This window comes from Camarhynchus parvulus, chromosome 2 (assembly GCF_901933205.1).
Source record: "Camarhynchus parvulus chromosome 2, STF_HiC, whole genome shotgun sequence".
NCBI classification, from domain to species: domain Eukaryota; kingdom Metazoa; phylum Chordata; class Aves; order Passeriformes; family Thraupidae; genus Camarhynchus; species Camarhynchus parvulus.
In genome coordinates, this window is record NC_044572.1 from 25,853,140 (window position 1) to 25,874,224 (window position 21,085).

At 39.5% G+C, this 21,085-nt stretch overlaps 2 protein-coding genes across 3 annotated transcripts in view; one reads left to right on the forward strand and one right to left on the reverse strand.

Moving 5' to 3' along the window:
- Positions 1–956: 956 nt before the first annotated feature.
- Positions 957–5,001, reverse strand: RPA3 (replication protein A3). Its single transcript, XM_030970933.1, has 4 exons — positions 4,806–5,001; positions 4,476–4,550; positions 2,435–2,543; positions 957–1,916 (listed from the first exon to the last, which is right to left on the reverse strand). Exons 1-4 carry the CDS (start codon positions 4,902–4,904, stop codon positions 1,834–1,836), a joined length of 366 nt encoding a protein of 121 aa, XP_030826793.1. The 5' UTR covers positions 4,905–5,001; the 3' UTR covers positions 957–1,833.
- UMAD1 (UBAP1-MVB12-associated (UMA) domain containing 1) overlaps positions 4,999–21,085 on the forward strand; it is a 79,058-nt gene continuing 62,971 nt past the window's right edge. The window contains exons 1-3 of one of the 2 annotated variants that reach the window (XM_030970932.1): positions 4,999–5,018; positions 7,876–7,927; positions 12,152–12,270. In XM_030970932.1, the coding sequence (XP_030826792.1) occupies positions 12,189–12,270 (82 nt within the window). In that variant the 5' untranslated portion in view covers positions 4,999–5,018; positions 7,876–7,927; positions 12,152–12,188. The other variant, XM_030970931.1, reaches the window with a different exon arrangement.

Below are 21,085 nucleotides of genomic sequence, written 5' to 3' on the forward strand. Positions count from 1 at the left end.
TGCCTGGGGCCCTGCTAACCATCAGGCCTAGCTGGCATGGTTGTGTCTTTCCCTTGGTATTTAAAGCAGCTGGCAGTTTTCAACATGGCAATGTAGGAAATTATGCTGATAATGCATATATGACCTGAGCACTACTCTAGTACCAAGAATGTTTTCCAGTTCCTTGCATTGCTCTGTGATTTGTACAACCATGAAGCCAGGGTAGGCCATTTATTCACACAGACTAATGGTCTGTAGAGAAGCAGACAAATGAAAAGCATGTAAAGGAAACTTTTAGTGTGTACAGCTTGCCCAGCCACCTTTCACTGCTGCAGGACAACGGGGAGAGTCTTGACTGACAAAGGGAAACCAGCATTTCCCACTTGGTGTGTTCAAACTCCCTCACCAGACCTCACACCCAGGCTGGTCTCTGAAGTGCTAAAGCCATCTAGTGGCAGGCTGCGCCCCTGGGCACGGGTGCTCTGGGTAACTGTACATAACATTTTACAGAGTATATGTACACACACAAAACACCAACTTTCTAAAGCAGAATAGAACAATATGGTTTAAAATGCTAGGAAAACATGCGTGCTGTTATTAAGAATGACATTTGATTCTACTGAGCACTTAAATAATGCGATGATAGACAAAGCCACATGTGGTATCGTGCCACATGGACCTTGTGTTGTTTGCTGTAGGAGACTGCTTCCTACTTCCTATTGGGAAGGAGAAGACCTCCTCCCCAGTCAGAGTAACTGTGTATCTGTAACAGAGTATCCATCTTCTAGGTGGGGAGGAAGAAAAAATAGATCCTCTGTTAACTTGCTCATCCCTCCAGTTTGTAGTGAGTTCAAAGTGTCAGTTTTTGAAACATATTCCTTGACTAGAAAAAGAGATGTCTATAAATAAGCACAAAGCTATCAGTTAAAGCTGAAACCTGTTTGTACAAAAGTTCAAAGAACATGGCTATAGTTTATTTAAAATACTTTGAAATACTTTATTAATTCCCAGAGAATATTTCCAAAGTTCAATTTTACTTTAAATGTGTTACCTCAGGTGATGCAAAAATTTTGCTAAGTGTTGTAAATAGCCTGGATAGTAACAAAACTGGGGACTGTTGGAAGTTCCTATGGTTAGTCACCATGACAAGGTGGCTGAATCCTGGTACTGCTGCTTAGACTCCAAGCAAGAATGAAGGCTGTGATGCGACTTCGCCTGTGCTTGAAGTCCCCAAGCCTAATTCTACATCTCCCAAGTGTTTAGCATCATGCAAAGGCAAGAACCTTGCACTCCACTTTGTTAAATTTAACTGTATCAGGTCAAATAGAACCAGAGTCGCCACATATCACTGAAAATAGCACTCTAACATTTAATGCTGACACAAATGGCTAAATGCAGTGAATCTTTTTATTGGTAAAGAGACCATTTCCAAGATGCAAAATACCCCTTCCATACAATAAATTTCTATCAAAGCAAATTAAATCAAAAATCTTTATATTGAAACCCCCCCCAATTTTTCCATACGAGTTTCCTGTAACGTATCCTAGAACCTCTACCAACTAGAAAAGGATGCTTACAAAATTTCAGTTTCTGACAAGTCTAATCTTGCAGGAGAATGCTCCTCATAGATGCAAAAGGGTTAAATATATACAGTGAGTGAGACATTCACATTTGTTTTCCTTGCTGAATAAATACATTTTCAAAGAAAATACTCTTCATAGGCAACACTTAGCACATGTAACAGTGTCTTTTCAGTATATCTGTTGAAAATAAATGCAACTGTTACCATGCTGTCAGGCAAGAAACCACAGTACTGTTGTCTCCTCTGAAGATCTGAATATATGCTAATAAAGATCAAGTGTTCCTCCCAGTACCAAATGGGTAGTATTCAGGGAATTCATGAATAATTTTTAGTGCTTCATTGTAGAGTTCCAGATCTGAAAAAGGGCAAAGAAAATGGTTATAATGCATAAATTCAATTCCCCACAAGTCACTGACAACATTCAAGCACTGCTTCTTTTAAAGCAGTACTGCTGAGTGATCCCAGTCTCCCTCAAGCTCCTGTTTTCCCAAGGCAGCAACACTCATTGCTTGTTTTCTGGAGGGTTCCTTGTTGGCTTGTTTTCTGGAGGGTTACTTTTAGGCCTGCTAGCTGCACAACCACACAAGGTCCAGGGCAAGGTGAGAACCATGTGGTGAGGAGTGGGAGAACAGTGAGGCCACAACAATGATCTAGATGGCTCTAGCATTGAGTCACTTCCTACAGTTTAACTGTAAACCACTGTATTGGGTACAGAATTTCTCTCATGACACTTTTCTACACCCTGTTCCTTATCTGGCAGCTTGAAGAAAGACCTTGTCTGTAAAAAAAAAGGTAACTAGGCTTTCCCTTCTTATTTACTGAAGATGAGTTCAGAACTCAAATAAATTTGCCATAATGTATATTCTTACTTACCAAATGAACTTTTATCTTCTCTGAACTGGACATATGATGCACACATGATGGTTGCCTGATTTGTTACTCTTCCCACCACTTCAATAACTCCTGAAATCTCCTCATCCAGCTAGAAAACACACCAAAGATGAAGTCAGTAACACTAAATAGCTGCTGTCTTTACTGCACAGCTAGGAACTCTCCACAGCTGATGGTTTGTTCATGACAGATTCTGTTCCATGTCAAACAATACAGTAGTACTGGACAGCCTGGTCACCCTCCCCCCAAAAACCCCACAAAAACCTTGATCCACTTAGAGATTTATTTACAGGTTTTGTAATAGCCAATTCAATACCACAAAAAATAGATATGAAGATGCATCAGAGGAAAGATACTGGTTCATAAGTATATAAAATTGTGTCATTTAATCACTGAACAGAGACTAATCTAGGACACACAGAGAGAAAAATTCTGATTTTAATGCACTGCATTCAAACCTGTGTCAATTGTAGAACTCTGTAAGAGTGTAAGATACCTCTGTAAGGAGGTGTCACACACTCCAGAGAGCAGTTCCAGTGTTCTACATTCAGAAGGCATATCTGTAAATCATTTCTTAAGTAATCTGTCACTAAGTGTTCAGAATACAAAGATACTGTCACTAATAAGCCTTTGGTTGAACAAAGGAAAAAAAGGCTAAAAATTATATCTTATGCCAAAATAATACAGCTTGAATGTTTTCTTTGTTTTTTAAGATACAAATTTTAACAGTGCAGTACCATTTTGGTAATGCTCTTCCAATATCTAAGTCTTATTTTTTACTTTCTAGTAAGTCTTCTGGAATAATTCCCTCCCCATAATTTTGGAGTCCTCTGTTTAAAGAGGGAACTATACATGCACAAACAGTGAAACATATTTAAAGAGAAAAAAGTTAAAAAGCATTTTGATTAGCACATCTATTGGTTTCCCACTGACACTGGGTGAACTGGAAAGATGAACCTGGCCCTGGTTTTTTTGCACACACCAGTTTCTCCCAAGGCAGTGGAACACAGACTGAAGTACCCAGCACTACAGCTTTGCATTTACAGAGTTCAACCACTTACACTGTTAGAGAAAGTATTATAAAATCATTGGTCAGATGCTAACTTCTGAATTTTTAACAACCCAAGGCAGGAAATGTTTTCACAAACTCAAGAAAAAGGTAAGAGACATTTTGTTGCAGTTTGACATCAGCAATTTTCACATTTATAAGACAAAACTCTGCCAGATTAAACTGGATTTTTCATCAACAGGGACAGACTCTTGTCTTGAAAGACTGAGAGAGTACCATATGCAATTATTTCCCGTGGAAATGGCAAGGTTTCTCAGCATTTAACAACTCATTCAGAGAAAAATATGTAAATATACACATGTGCTGAGTCAAGCTGGAGCATTTGCCATCACAATTAAAATAATTCTTTAATTACAACATTTCTTGTTGGAAAAAACATAGAGGAGAATGCCAAATTATTATTACTTCAGTGGTAGGTGATAAGAAAAGAGGCAGTACTTTTGTTCAGTAGTTCTAATTATATCTTATACCCATTGCATTCATTGCTTGGGGTTTTTTAAGAATGAATGCTTCAAGCTAACTATGGAGTTTACTGAAACACTTTGACAAGTGTTCTAAGAGGATGGAGCAATGTTAACTCAAAAAACTCTTGAAAACACCATGTTCTTTTTGATTATAGAAGCTATAAGAAAATAGGAAGAAAGACTGATATTAAAATAAAACTAATAAACGAAGTAATAGAGTAAGACAAAACAGCCAGACAGGGATGTGTCTGACAAAGAATGAGTTGTCTCTTAGCACTACTTGAAAATTGATCAAGACCAAGGCAGCTCATGGGTAAGAAGACTGACTACAGGTTAGCTGAAACATGCAAGAAAGACGGGCAATGAAATACAGGTGGAATAACTCAAAACACTCAAAACATGGAAGGCATGTCCGGGTTTCAGAATAGACAAAACCTCCGGAATCCCCAAGAAGCGGCATCAAGTATTTCCAAAGCACTCCTTAACTTACAGGCTCGCTCAGCTCCACAGTCGTGTGTTTTCCGAGTCCATCCGTAAGCACGACGAGCTTCCCGCTAGAATGAATCTACAAAAGAATATTTACGTCTAGAAAAAAGGCCTGTGCGCTCCAAAGGCGGCCGGGAGCGCCACAGCCTTGGCCGGCCCAGCCAGTTCTTTCCCGCAAAGCCGCTCCCAGGCCGCCTGGAGCCGCCGGGCTGCCCCGGGGACGGCGCCAGCCCCACAGAGCCCACAGAGCCCCAGGGACGGCGCCAGGCTCTCCCCGCAGAGCCCCGGGGCAGCCCCGTCCCCGCTCCCGGAGCCCGCCCAGCGCCCCGCGCACCTTCTCGACGCGCCCCACGAAGCAGACGGGCTGCCCGATGTGCTGCGCCAGCTGCCCCGTGGCGATGCGCGGCCGCGGCACCTCGTGGATGTCGCCCATCGCCGGCGCCGCTTCCCGCCTTTCGCAGAGGGAGGGACGCGGCCCCGGGAACGCGGCGGCCGGGGCGGGACTTCCCTTCCGCCCGAGGCGACCCGGAAGCGGAGGCGGAGGCCGGTGAGAGCGGCGGCGGCGGCGGCGGCGGCAGCGGGAGGGTGGGTGATGGAGGGGCGGCTGTCGATGCTGCCGCGGCGGGGAGGGCGGAGGGGCCGCGCCCCGGGGAGGCTGGGGGAGCGGGCCGTCAGCTTCCAGCCCTGTCCTGTCATTGAATCCTTTGAAATCGCCCCATGTTTCCTCTCCCCGGCGTTTTCCCTCTCCCTTCAGGCGCTGGTTCCGTTCAGGTGTAGTTTGGCAGCGTGCCCTGGCAGCCAGGAGGACAAGAGGCGGCCTGGGGTGCATCAAGCACAGTGCAAACAGAGGTGGCTGTCCCGCTGTAGTCAGCGCTGTGTGGCCTCCCCTGGAATATTGTGTAGTTCTGGGCTCTGCAGCTGCATCCAGAGGAGGGAATCAAAGCTGGTGAAGGCAGTGGTCTGTGAGAAACAGCTAAGGACTTCGGCTTTGCCTGGTTTGGAGAAAAGAGGCTGAGGGTTGTTCTCATCACTCTACGGCTTCCTGAGGAGGGGAAGCGGAGACACGAGATGCTGATCTCTTCTCCCTGGTATCCAGTGGATGTCCCAGGGTATGTGGCAGTGATTCAAAGCTGCACCAGAAGAGATTTAGATTGAACATTAGGAAGCATTTCTCTTCTGAGAGGGTAGTCAAACACTGGAATAGGCTTTCTAGAGAGGTGGTTCATGCCCCAAGCCTGTCAGCATTTAAGAGGTATTTTAGAAAATGCCCTTAATACATGCTTTAGCTTCTCATCCTCCCCGAAGTGACCAGACAGTTGGACCAGATGATCACTGTAGATTCTTTCCAACTGAGCTATTCTATTCTATTTCATTTTATTTCATCACTGAAATTGAGCTGGTGCTCAATCCCCAAGTTTAGAACGACAGATGGATGTAGGACAGATATAGCATCTGGACATGGCACTTGCATGCATCTTGTCTTTTCCCATGTGTTTTCCCAATCGATCCCTGGCATGGAGAAGTTTCTCCCAATTGCTCTTGTGGCAAAGGTGACTCACATATCCCAATCTGCATTTGACGTGGTGTTGCCAGCAGGTGGAGAGAGCTGCTGCTTCCCCTCTGCTATGCACGGGATGGGCACTGGAGTGCTGGGTGCAAGGACACGTGGACATACTGGTGAGAGGCCAGAGAAGGGTCAGAGCAGTGATTAAGAGTCTGGACCATCTTAAATATGACAAAAGACTGAGAAAGCTGCGACTGTTTAGCCTAGAGAGGAGAAGCCTCAGAAGGCTCTAATCATTAATACAAATTCCTCAAGGAAGGGTGATGGAGGACAGTCAGGCTTTATTCAGTCATGCCCAGTGACAGCAACAGGGGTAAAAGGGACAAACTGAAACACAGGAGGTTTCTCAGGGAACATCAGGGAACACTTTTGTCACCACGAGAGTGACCAAGCACTGGTACAGGTTGCCCAGAGAGGTTGTGGGGTCTCCATCCTTGGAGGTACTCAAAAGCCACCTGGATATGGTCCTGAACAACCAGCTCTAAGATGGTTCTCCTTAAGTAGGGAGTTGGACAAGGTGGCCTCTGAAGGTCCCTTCCAATTGCACTCATTTGTGGCTGTGATTTCCTTTTCTTTTCCAAGACTGGTGTTTCAGGAAATAACTTAGGAAAATCTAACTCTGCTCTGGCTTAAAAGGGCAATCACAGAACTACCTATGTGCTGACTGTCTCTTGTAACCAGGCACGGGCCAGTTCAGCTTGCTAACCAGTACCAAGTGGTTTTGTTAGTTGGCTGGGGTAGTCTTGTTATATGGCAGTACCTTGTGTCAGCTTTCCAAGGAAACAAGCTGCTGCCAGAAGCTGTGCAGAGCCAGCATGTGATCAGGGAGTGCTCTGGATTTAAATCTTATATGAGATTTAGCTGCTTGCCATCCCCTCGGTGTCACTGTGACATTCACCTGTTCAGGATTTTATTTGCAAGAAAATATCCTCACCTCCATGGCATATCTTCAGAGATTTGAAAGGAGAGATCTCATCACTGGAGCTGTTGGAGCAAGGTGCAGCAGGCTGCTGCACAGTGGCACTTCTAGGGCTGAAGAGTTTGAAGGGTCAGCGTCTAGAAAAACATGTTGTACAAGTTCTTACAAATGCGTGTCTGTATCACACTTAGCAGCTGTTGAAGGTTTGCATTCAAAAGAAAATTGTTTGAAGGCAAAACAGTGGGCTTCAGCCTGTTGAGTATTGTGTTTCATTAACACCTAGCTTTCTCTTTTTGCATTTCCTGTCTTCAGGGGTTTGAATGTTTACATCAATTTAAGTGCTGTTATTTCACTCCTGGCTTTGTTTTTGTCACCTGTGCTTTTATTGTCTAACTTGGTTGTGGCTGATTTTTTATGATTCATCCTCTTCATGTGTTTTTATATTACGGTAATTTGGGTTGTATAGTTCTTGTATTTCTTTCTTTAAATTTTCTAAAAACATTAAAAAGAAATGCTAACATTTTATATAATACAGAAAAAAAATCTTTGTTAATGTTTCATTATACACATATCCCTTTAAAAAAAAAATTGGGTTTCTTGTGGTACTTTACGTTCTTCTGTTTTCAAGAAATACAAACTAAAGAACCATGACTAATGTTAATGCCAGAGAAAAGAAACTATATGGCTTTTTTCCCTTCTTCATGTAGTAACTTAGACTAGGCCAAAAGCATTTAAACTGTTCTTTTGGTGTCACAGAGATTATTTTCAACACACATATTCTTGACTCCTAAATTGGTTGTTTTCATGATAAGGATTGTAAACATCTTGCTCTTTTTCTGATTGCTGCTTTATTAGTGAATCACAGCAGATGGTAGTATGGAAGTGAGAACTGCTCTGATGCTCTGTTTTCTTTTTCCATAGATTGTCTGTCTTAAGCTGCTAGATGTGAAATTATTCCGGTTCTTTCTTTAAGGTCAGTTTTGTGTTTTCTTCTGTCCTCATTCCATCGTTTATGTAATTACTGGGAGTGCCACTGCAATTCTGCTTTGCTGTATTACTGGGCAGTTTCTCTTCATCTTAGTCTGCATCTTTGGTGCTTTAACATTAAATTATGATTCTCCTCTGGTTTTGTGAACATTAAGGAAAGGCTGAAAACTAATAGTAAATATACTAAGATCTTTGTTGTATTGAAAAATTTTATTGGATTTAACATATTGGTTTGGCTCAAAGGTCGCCTATAGTTCTTGTTAAAGGACTGACAAAATGCAGGAGGAATAAATTAACCCCTTTGTGCAGCTCTGTAACTCATCTTTGTCCAGTGCCACGTATGTTCTCAGAGCCTCATAGAAAGACAAAATATTTTTTGCAGCCTCACAGAATTGCTGTAGCTCAGAGCTTATTATTTGCTAATGACTGAAGCTGTGCCAAAAGCATTATTCTTAACTATCAGTGATTGTGTTCACTTTTTTTTTGTGAGAGAGAAACATGAGGAGGAAGGGAATTGCATATTCCTACCAAGGGAGATTTTTATCTTTAGGCAGTGAATTCAATTTCAGGTCTCCTATAGAAATAAAATTAATCCCATCTGGAAGGGAAAAGTGCTGTGCTATATAGGAGAAATGACTGCAGGAATGTGGTGCTATCTCTGAATGGTGGGTGTATTTTCTGTGATTTTGTGCTGACAGCTTTAAAAAAAAAAAAACACAACTAAGTGCTTTTTTTCTCTAGTCTGTGTGACCATGCATCCAGGTCTCCAAACTTCCAATTTAATTTTTACTCTGAAATGAAACTTGTATGAAACTGGTTCTTCTGAGCTTTCATTACCTGAAACCTCATCTTATCTACAAGTAGTAAAACTGCAGCCTGATTCTGCAAGTGCTTAAACTGTGTCCTTATCTTCAAGAGCACGAGTGTTTCCATTCAGCTCTGCGTTTCTTTGTTGGATAGGGGCTTTGTTCTGTTTTTAACATGTGATTCAAGAAATTTAGTGGTTGCATTTCCCGTTGCTGGGGAGATTTATGTTTACTTTTGAAGTAGCACAGTTGATAAGATTCTTAAAAGAGCATCACAAATGCATTGCCTGTCTACAGCCTTTCTCTTACCCATGCTGTACTGGATGTAGCTCTATGTTTGTTTCTGTGCCAGCTCTATTTTTTGTTTCTGTGCCCCCCCTCTGTTTTTTCAGTCATTCTTTGTTTTTTAGTTTATACTTAATGCTGTGTTCAACAAAGCTCCCGAAATGCTGTAAGTAATAGTTGAACTCTTCCTTCCACATACCTTTCAACGAGAAAATCTACAAGCACAACTTTTGTTTCTAAGAGGCTCCTAGAGAAGGAAACACTACACATGTTAGTCTTTTTAATATGTGGTTTTTATACTGCCTCCCCACATTCACAGTCACAAAATACAGCAGGTACTGTTTTCTTAGTGCTGGACTGGTGACTTTAACAGCATAAGGATTGAGGCTGAGCTTTGGATGTACTTTCATTAATTTTGCTTGGTTTTCTGCTTCAGACAAACCTATATGTGGGTTTTGATTGTAATTTTATTTGGTTTTGGTTTTTTGTTTTCTGTTAAAGAAATATTGCTGGCAGTGGAATTAAGCTATTTCAGAAACAGAAAATTCCAAAATGAACATCAACACTGATTTATGTAGATAAGAGGAATCCTGTGGATTTTAGAAAAAAATGGGATAGTGTCAACCAAAGTAAAAAATCTAGTATGTGAAAGTGCTTGTAACCTTAATTTGGCTAGATCAAATTGTCCTGATTGCTAATTTACTCTGAATTTAAATGCCTATTATCTTTTAAGCAGTGACGTTTGGGTATGTTAAGTATGGAGGATTTAAAAGACTAAAAGTGCTTGGTTCCCTACACAAGTCTTTTGTGCCATGTATATACTGATTAAGATGCTTTTTTTGTGTTAGAAAGAAGGGAAGGGGGACGTTAAGTGATAGAGCTGAAAACTGTACAATAATGCAGATCTCAAAAAAGGAAAAAAATGTGATTGGAGCAACTGCAGCTCTGGCACCTCAAGTGACTGACTGGAATCTGAGCCTTTACCAAAGTATCTGTAAAATTTTGCACATCAAGTTGATTTTGCTTCTTGTTGCGCACTTAGGATGAAGGTAAAATTGCATTTTAAACTGTTCCACAACTGCCTCTCCTTCATACATCATTGGAGCAGAAACCTGACTCTCGAGCATTACAGCACAGGTTTTTACCACTTGAGCTATGGGACTGACAACCCTAATTGGTAGCAGGAGAAGACTTATTCCCTCAGGGCTGAAAAAGGAATATGCTGCTGGCGCCATGTGTTGAGCCTGGGTGTGGGGGGAGGTAAGGAATAAATGAGATAATTAGGAGTTTCTACTGTGTAGTCTCCATGGAACTGGAAATATCAGTATTTCTCTTGCTAAGATAGGAAAACAAGCGAAAAGGAATAAAGTGCTGTAAAATAACATTTTTTAAAAATAACTGTATTCCTGGGATTGGATCACAGAATAGTTTGTTCTGTTTTTGTGCACATTAATGTAGTTTATTTGGTGGCCAGAAGTTGCACTGTGTCAGCATAAGCAAGCAGGCCAGGCTGTGGGGTATTCAGTCTTCAAGTCTCAGGTATCAGGCCACAGTTTGAATAGTTGCTGCTTTTGCCATGATCTATTTATACACTGTTCCAGGCCACTGCTTACACTTCACACAGGACTTTCTGGAGTGTACAGCCGCTTGTAACAGCAGGATTTTAGGCAGTTTATATGAATAGTCAGTACTGAGTTGCCACAGGTCCCCAGCCAGGGCAAAAAAAGTCTTACTTATGGTATCATGAATATTTGGGTGGGGAATGAAGAATTCCAGCAAGTAGTTAATCCAGGATTCTTATCTTTCTTTTTTTCTTTTTTTTTTTAAATCTGCACATTTCACAGTAGCACTCTTCATTCTTTCCCACATTCTAAAGATTCTTCTTTGTTAAATTCAGTGTGAAATAATGTTACTGACACTTGACTCTGTATTCCTCTTTAATTCTTTACCCAGGAGTCCTTTCCTCTGTTGGAGATGTATATTAGATGTTGCTATTGATTTGTCAGTCCCTTCTCTGTAACATGTTGATGTCTGCAAAATAAACCAGGATTCTGCTCCTCAAACTCTGCTTCAAAGTTGAAATTACATTATTCTACTTTTCCCAATTTTATATGGATATTTTAGTAGAGAACATTTTTGCATGCCTCTATTTAAGCCTTCCTCTTTGTGTTCAGTACATAATGTGTTTCAGCCAGACCACAGGCTGCTCCATGGGTTGATGCTGTCCAGGGGTCCAAGTTCAGCCTTTGAGGGACCCTCATGGGTCCCTTCATGGGTTTTTAGTATTTTTGTCCTATTTAACCTACTCATTATTGCTTCTATGTAATCTTCCAGTCCTGAGAGAGGAGATACTGAGCATTTTCTTCTGCAGTCCATCGTTTTATCCCAATTGTTTCCTTGTTTTGTTCTAGCAGTGGAGTTCTTAGCCACCTTGGAAGATTCTTTTAATCAATTATTGTTGCAAAAAATTGCTACAAATGATTTTGCTGCTTTTTCTTTTAAGGAAATCATTGGTAACTGTTAATCAAACATACTGAACTGTTAGGCTGTCTTTTAGATTGCTAACTGGGAAATTGAAAATAGTTACTGCCCTCTTTGAAGAGAAAGCTTTTCTAATCACAGTACAAAGTAGCAGAAAAATATGAAAACATGCTGAATAAATGCTGAAAGGAGTTTCCATCTTTCATTTTATTGAGAAAAGTTGAAGTTTTGTTAGTTTGTTGTTTTTTGGGTTTTTTTTTTGATGGTTCCTTTCCATTCATAACTTTGTATAAAAGCCTTTTGTGCTTCACTCTACTCTTGCCTCTTGAAGTAAGTTGCTGCATCAACAAGGCAGTCTGACACAAAAATGCCTGATAGTTCAAATTAGGTAATAAAGATTAGGTATGTGGCCTTACTACATATATGGTGTGTGATCTGGAGTGCATGATCACTTGTAACACCAGAATTTTAGGCTGTTTATATGAATAGTCAGTACTGAGTTGCCACAGGTCCCCAGCAGGACAGAAAAAGTCTTGTTTGTGGTATCTGTTGGTGAACTATCTATGGTGTTTGTTATGTGAACTTACTGTAAGTTCTGTTATCATACATTTATTTAACATATTTTGTCTTCATTTTAGATAACACCTTAGAAGACAAAAAGAACCCAAAGACACTATGTTCAGCTTCTTCCGAAAAAGTCAAGATTCAAAGAAGGTCACAGTGCCAGAGAGAGAAGCAGATGGATTTATTATTGTGGGTAAGTGGTGCTTCTGTATAAAGTGATTCTTTCATCTTTGAAATTTTGATCTTGAAGTTTCTTTGAGATGCTTAGACTAAATGCAATGTTATGATAAGCCATGATAAAAATTGTTCAGTATTCTTACTTTTCCTGACAAAGTTAATTTTCCTAGTCTGCTCATTTGGACTAAATAGCTGAAGTTTTATTTACATAAGTCTGAACTCATATTCAGGACCACTGAAAATGTAATTTCTTGTTTTCCTTTCATACTGAGTGGGGAGGAGTTACATCCTTACAAAACAGTGAAGGTCAAAGTTTAGGCTTCTAGCTTTATGATTAGAATTGTGGGAAGGGAATATCTTACTGCAGTTTTTAAAGGACTGGCTTTTATTCAGGTTCCTTCATTTTCATTTTACCCCCAGACTTTTTATGTTAGAAGCCAAGAAGTGCTTATGCATTTCTGGTCATGGTGAATGTAGATGCTCTGTCTCAAAACCTGACTCTTTAGTTTGATAAGAATTACGCAGTTTAGCAGTTTAGGGTTTTCAAAGTGTTCTTGTTATTCAAAAACTAATCTGAAGTATACACACCTGTGAATTGGCTAAATTTGGAGCTTTGATCATGCTCTTACAGTTTTGCAGGTCATCTTAAGTGTGCAGAACAGGAAAAAATATTGCTGTTATGCTGAAACATCCTTTTCTTTTTTCTCTTTTGACAATTTGTTTTCCTCCTTGTGAATCTATCATTATCAATATTCAGCTTCTGCTGCTCTGATTTACTGACTCATTCTTATCAGGAATCTTACAGTGTTTAAGTCTGTTTAAGTATTACTTCTTCTTGAGCATTTTCAAGTCAGAGAAGTCCTTAGATTATTGAAGTCTACAGTATGAAAGACTATTGGAACCCTTTCTGAGAACTTAGATTTTTGGCAAAAGTTCTCCATTAAAACAAATCTGTTTCACATCTGTGACTGTGTTGTCATGCTTAATGGCTGCCTTCTACTAGATTTTGTTCACCTGCAGCAGTTCTGATGGCTACATCAAGTCACTCCAGCATTTGCATTGTGGAAGGGTCAAAGGAGACACATCATCATCCCCAAAATGTCTGGAGACCATTTAGCATTTCAGTTTCTGTAATAGGCAGAATTCTGCACCCAAATGTTGCTATGTCCTGATTGTGCATTCAATTTAGCTTCATTACTTTTTCCTGAAATGCTGTCAGTGACTATTTAAACTTTGTTTACATAAATTCACATAAAATTTATCTGTTAAATATAAATTTAAGAATGATCAATTTCATTTGAGTCTTCTCTTTTTTTTTTATTTTTTGCTCAGACAGAAGTTAATTTTGCTGTCTGCAGTGAAATGGACTACACTGGCAGAAGAGCTGCCGTCAACCTTATCAGTGAAGCATATCACTGCCTTGCAAGACAAATGTAGTTGCAGAATTATGGGTCAGGACTTTAGCAGATATTTATCTGGAAGGGGTGTTCTTGTCTAGGAACAGTGTCAGTGGGAAAAAAACCCCAAACCACAACACTTAGCCATTCTGTTACTTAGTATTTTGGTACTCAGATGGAATGTTCTGAAGCTTTTCTAAACTGCTGTAAAATATTCTAGAAATCCAATAGTAAATATCTTTAACACATCTCAGTAGCAGATTTCTAGGACCATAAGTGTGAATACTACTGTACGCAGTGAACACTCGGAGGGAGTGAGAATTCAATTTGTGACATTTTAAGTTGGTTCTTAAACCCGGTCTTTCATTCAGAGCATATAAGAACAAAAAGCCTAGTTCACCAATCTACTGCAGACATGGGAGGAATCTTTCTGTATTGGTTGATATTTGAAAAAGTGAGAAGAAAATTCAGTGCTTTACTGAGAAAGCTCCATCACAGCTATTGCCGTGTCAAATCCTGAGAATGATTTTTTCTTTACTTTTCATAACTTCTCCAAGTCTTGTTATAAATTGCTATATTTGAAATCTACCTTTTCCTTGTAAAGTATCAATGCATTTGGGAATTCAGTGTCTGACTAGAAAGGTGACTCATAAAAACAGCAGAATCAAGAAAAACAACTTTGCAGCCTAGCAGCTGAATGAAATCCTCTATTTTAGCTTTTAGGGTAAATATTGCATGTGTGGGAGTCAAGCAAAAATAATTTGTAATTCTCTCTCTAGAAAATAAATATAAAATATAATTTCCTACCAGAGACTAAAACATTTTTGTGTCTAACTACCAGTTCACTTATTTTCTGGATACTGGTCATCTCATCTCTTCATGAAGCTGTAAAAATTGTGCTTGTTCTATAACAGGCAGAACTATCACTATGAAGAGAGAAAAGAGGCTTATGAAATAGGTATAACACATGCAGTTGGTTTTGATGAGTGAATCAAATGCAGAAATATGGAAAAATGTTTCAGAGGCTTTCCTGATCATCACAAATTGTTTTTAATGTTAACATTCTGAAAGCCAGAATTAAGAAAACAAGTAATTTTCAGTTAGCTTGGGAATCTTGGAGAGTAGTGGTTCTTTAGGCTTTCGTAATATAAAATAAATTCCAACCTACCATTCATTGCTAGCCTTAGAGAAAAATACAGTTTTAATGCATTTTGGTTTGGCACACAACTAAAAATCTCCCAGCAGCCTTAAAGATCCAAATGTCTTGTAGTTCTAATCTCAGTCTAAGATCAGGAACTGAAAAACTGAGACAGCAATGCTGCTTCCCATGCGTGTTTGGCAAGACAGTCAGAAACTCTGCAAAATTCCCATGGTGCTGATGGTGCAACTGGGGTGGGTGGTTTTTGCTTGAAGCAACTGAAAGATCATAGAATCATAGAATGGTTTGGGTTGGAAGGCACTTTTAAAGATCATTTAGTCCAACCTGCCTCCATGGGCATGAACATCCTTCAATAAACCTTGTCATTCAAAGTTCTGTGCAGCCTGACTTTGAACATGACTTTTCTGGGCAACCTATTCCAGTGTCTCATCACCCTCATCATTTAAAAAATCATATAAATAACTAAAATCAATTAGAATATTGTTCTATAGGTCCTCTTTTAAAAGGACTGAGAGAAGTTAATTTTGTCTTCAGGTTTGGTTTAAGAGCCCAATGTGCAGGGTCTTGTTTACTTTTCCAGAAAGAATTGCAGTGAGCCAGAGGGTGGGAGCAGCAAATGCTGGTGGCTGCAGCAGGCAGGTGAGCCTGCAGCCCAGCAAGGGTGCCAAGGGCACAGGGGCTCGGGCACAGATCTCAGTGAGGAGCAGGGCAGTGCCACACTCCCTGGACAAGGACATCACAGCTCTGGGGACAGTGACCGGCGCCAGCCGAGACCTTGGTGCCAGACACTTCTGCAAGGATCAGGCACAACTGAGGCCAGGCCAGGAAGCTGGGTCAGTGTTGTGGTAACTCAGGTTCCCAGGCATCCCTGCAGGCTGCTTTTGGCAAGGACCAAGGAATGAGGCTTCTCCCAGAGCTCTCTGCCTGGCCCTGCTGGATGTGCTCAGGCTGCATCGTGTCTGTGCTGGCCATGGGCACAGAGAGACAAAGCCCTGGCACTGGGAAGGGGCTGCTGAGCCCTGTGCTGTGCTCAGGGCTGGACAGCCAGGAGGGTTGTGTTGTCTCTCACTGTGTCTGCAGGCAGCACAGTTCTCTGAGGAACTCTTGATCTGATCCTTTGACCATGCCTGAGTTCAAGGCTTTGTTTACTTTTGACTTGTGATTTAAAGGGAAATCTGTTCCATGGATTTAAGAGTTGTTGGGTTTTGTTTGGTTTTCTCTCAGGGATCTTTTTATGTTGGGTATTGGAGTGGAGTAAATGGTCTGGAGAAGCAGCTCAGTTACAGGTGCTGACAAACCTGATTTTTAAACATATTTAACTTCTGTTTTCTTCCCTGAACCTAGGACAGATTTCACTTTCATTTTTTAACGTGTAAATTAACATGGGCTGTCATTTCAGAGCTCTGCTCTCAGCTTCAGGAGCAGACCTCTTAACAAGTGGTAGGGCGTATTGGTACTTACAGGGAGCACTTAAGAGTCATCTAAGGGTTGTTTTCTGAGATTGAGAAATTTTGTAATGAAGTTTTTCAACAAGGAAATGCCGAACGAAAAGTGAACAGGCACAGGATTCTCATCAGAGTAGAGTGATTGTCACAGACACAGGGAGGCTGTGGCCATGATAAGAAAGTTTGGCAGGAATTTTGTACTAAATATACACTTCTGCACTGTGAACCTCCATTCTTTCTACTGGGCTTTCCTAGAGCTATCTAGGACAGGCATCTAGAATTTATGAGCAATTTTTGGTTTAATGCTTATTTGTTAATATTTATCCCTAATGTAGTAAGCATGATTTTTGCCTGTCAGGTTTCCTGTCAATAGAAAGTAGTCACAGACATAAGAAATTAAGGGTTTTGAAATCTCTTCCAAATAAATAGAAGGATCTGTGGTATTTAAATGAGTCTTGGATTTGTTCAATTAACCAGTGTCCCTTCTAGTTCAATGATGATGTTTGAAGAGAAAAAACTCTACAGAGCAAACGTGTTCAGGCTTGCACCAGCATCTAAAATATCACAGAAAAGGAGGTGGGAACTACTGTTTCTCATCCTGTGAGATGAAATACAGTATAAGGCAATTATTTCTTCCTTATTAAAAATACAGAAAAGTACAGAAACTGGTACTAATACCAGTTGACAGGTAGAAGATTTGGGAACTTTTTGTGAGAAGTGTGATATTGTTGATTTCATTATTACAACCTGCTATCACAAAGTCAGGAACATAATGGGCTGCAAAAAGAATGCACAGGGAGTTTGATAAATTGTGGTGGATGATAACAGGTATTCTTATCCTAAAATTTTGGTGGTCAGGTATGACTTACTCTTTTAAGTTAATCTCAGCAAGGCATTTGAACTTTAGCTTATTTCAAATGAGGTACTTGCACCTTCCTCTGAGGTGTTCAGTATCTATATTGTTGAGTTAAATCAGTATTATAATTCCTTCTTAGGGGATCATCCTCATCTGTAGGCAGGAGTATCCTCACTCCTCTGTGAAACTGTGAAAAGGATGATTTACCTCCAGATGAAAGCTTCCCTTTGTCAACTGCAGTTATATTGCAGAAGAACATCCTTAACAAATGGGAAATCTTCTGTACTGAAGTTACCAAAAAGTAAAATAATAAGGCCAAGTCAGCTTTTAGTTTTGGAAATCTAGATTGTTTTTCCAAAGAACAATTTTATGAATACTTGTTCCTTTCCAAATTGCAATTTCTGTTTTGCCAAGAATTTACTCTGCATGCAGGTAGTTTTTTGGAGTACTTTGGATAAAGTGCATATTTGAATTCAGTGACACCCCCAGTGTTGCCCAACATGGAAAAAGGCCATACAATAGGATCCTTACAGTTTCCATATTGATCTTAGTAGTAGAGATCTCTACATATATTTTTTAAGAACTCCTTAAATGTTTGCCTCTGAGAGAAATGTATATATGTATAAATTTTCTGGAGTGAATCTGTTATGAAATGGAAATTTATTATATTGATACTCCTGAAACAAAGGAGTACCTCCATACTAGTTCATTACTGCTAATCAAATAGTTTTTCTGCTTTCTTCCCTCTGCATACACACTTCAAAGATAAAATGCATCAAGAGATTTGTAAAATCTTAGTGCTACTGCTGCTGTTTGTTTTCCAGGAGTTAGTAGTAATGTGTAGTAAGTCCCTGTAAATATCTACTTTGCTTTCTCATTAATATTTAAGGAGCTTTTGAGTGGTGCTAGTAAGGAAGGTTGGACTGCAGTGTTTTAAAATATACTGTTACATTAAAGAAATGTACAAGGCATTGTGCCAGTTGGAAAAAAGCAGTGTCTCAATGTCCTTTCATTTTCTGCATCAATGGGCTTACATTACCTATTTTTTTATATAACAGCAAGCGCTTGTGTAGTTACTTCTAACCTCATAGTTTTTGAATAACCAGCTACTGGTTTTTTATGGGTTTTGAGGGTAAAATATTTAATATTAACTTTACAGTAATCTGAGATTTGGGGATATCTATTAATACTTTTATCTAAAGAATATTTTGTATGTGTCAGCCTGTCCCACAGTAAGTGAACCCTTTTGATGCACACTAAGAAGTTACAGTATTTGAAGTGACCTCTTTCCTGAAGTGCTGCTTTATGGTTTTTATACTGAAAAACCACGGTAGTTCATCTGGGCATTGAATTTTGCAGCCAGAGTTGATTGAAAAGGGCGGAGGAGGAATTCAGAAGAAACAGTCCTCTCCTGTTACCGATCCTTAGTTGCATAAGGAGGTAATGTCTCCGCTTCATTCAGTGATGAAGTCAAACTAATCCTCTTTGGGACTAATTTTGCACAAAAACAACCTGCGCTTTTCAGTGGTGCCGCTAGATGGGGATTTCCCTCGGATTCAGGGCTCCCAGAGCTTTGCTCTCCCCCTTTCACACACAAAAGTGCAGTAGTAGTAATTATCAGTGCACCATTTGATTAGACTGTAGGTTTTCAAGAGATTTATAAAAAGCTTTTTAAAGCCTAATATCAAATCTATAATGACATTCCAACCTAATAAAAACAATGAAGCTTGAAATGTTGACAGCATGTATCTAGATGTTGGCTTGTAATTCGTTCCAAACAGATCTGTTGAGGCCCATGTGGGACCTAAATAACACAAAGAAGTAAATTTGCATATTTTACAGCAGGGGGAAAAAACAGAATGCAAAAACATGAATAATTAGGAGCACAAGCTTCATGCTATATTAATACTGTTGAAAAGCATGTGTTGATTGTGTTCTGAAAGCCAGTAGTGATTTGGTTGAGTGAACTCAGTCAGCATCTCTTATGCAGATTAAAGGATCTGGGTTACAGAACAACTGAAATTCATTGTTTTGCTGTATAAGGAGGTATATTTCTTAAAGTAAATGCTTTTTTTTTCCTCTTGGATTCTATACAGCAGGAGTCTTTCTCTTTAATGCATCATCAAAGAATGTTTTTGTTCACAAATGACTGTGCATTTCTTCATTTATTTGTACACCTCTAGATTTTAAAAACAGTTCTCTCAGCCACAAATCAGATGTTAGTATATTTAGCACTTTAGTATACATGACCTACTTACTTTTCATTCCACATAATTTCTCTTCCTTTTGCTTTCTAGGGCTTGAGCCCCTGGAACATACTTATGATGCTTTCATGCTATGAATTTATTATTTTTAAATTTGCAGAAAATGCCCTTCTCAAAATGTTAGCATACAGCCCAGTTTTGAATCTGAATATTGTGAATGGTTGTGTTGGCTTCTGTTGATTGTAACATAAAATGTATAGCATACTTTTTATGAAAGAAAAGGTTATTTACTTAAAAATGGTAAATAGTATCAAAAGTGATTTATTGTTTACTTTGGCTGAATATTGTCTTGGCCCCTTAACTCACAACTATCTTAAAAACTTACCTGGTTTTGACCATGGACTCAAGGGAGGAGAAAAGAAAGAAGATGAAGGCTTCTTGTTTAACTTGTTTTTATGCTGGCAAGAAAGAATTATGTGCTGCTGTATCAAGCAGCTTTATTTTGGGACTTTAAGAGACAAAATGCACAGAACCAAACACTTGCATTCTGTCTATTAAGCACATCTTCTTAATTTGCATAACCAAAGGAAGAAAATGGTAAAATGTAGCCGTCTTTTTAGAAGTTGATGTAATTGTAAGAGGTTAAAGAGGCATCTGGCAAAAGGTTGTTTTGAGGTCACACATGCATCTGGCAGTTTGCTGCCAGTCCTCTAAGAAAATATTGGTTGGGGTTGCATTCCTGTTTTTCATATTAACTGCCTTCAGACTTGATGTATAATAGTCACTTTCTACAATCCAGGTCTCCAAAGTGCTCCTCAGAGGTTTGGTCCTACTGATTTTAGTTTTTGCAAATACTGATGGAAGCAGACTATGCTTAAGTAAGAAAATCCTTTTTTTGCTAGAAATTTTTTCTTAGAAAAAATGAAGACTTTTTTTGGACATGACTGGTCTACAATGATGTTTACATAGCTGAGGTTGTATTCTTTAACCTTTCTTATAGTAGGGTGATCACTTTTGACACCTGGCTTCTGACAGTTCTACTCCCATATGTAGAAGTTGACTTTCTAGTAGCAGTGCCATAGTCTATTGGCCTATATACCATTCTTAAAGCAATTTGAAGTTGAAATATACAAAAGGAAAACACCTATTGCCTATTGTAAAACAGAGTAAAAGCAGCAAAATATAGTGTAAAAGTATGGATTTTCATATGCTGGTTGTAAACTTTGTTTCCCAGAACATGTTGGTCATTAAATCACTTTTAGAATTAAAAGTTTCTTTGCTTTATGATGCAAAGACAATAGTTGAGGGTATGAGAACATATTTTTAGGCCAAGTCTGATTTGCCTATATGCAGTGGACTCAGAGCTACAGCTAACTGAAAAACAGGAGGTGAAAAACGTGTTGCAGGAGCACAAGTTGATGTTCTGGCAAGTGATAAATTCAGGTTGAAGTCCCTCTTTCAGCAATTTACAGCATACTTACATGATCATTCCTTGCAAAGAGGGCCCTAGTCATTAGCTCATGCAATCACTGCCTGTCTGGTTGGAGTCATTCATACTTCTACAGATGTTAATCAGTGTTAATTTTCTCAGAAGGAAATGTAATGCTGAATTGATTTTACATACACCCCTTGCTATCTCTTGCAAATAAATGTTTTTGTACTTTTTTGTTTTCAGTAGAAGAAGAAAAATTAAAATTACTTTTCCAAAGATAGTGTTTTTATTATTTTTAATTAGATACTATAAAGAAACTCAGTAAGGTTTTGTTTTGT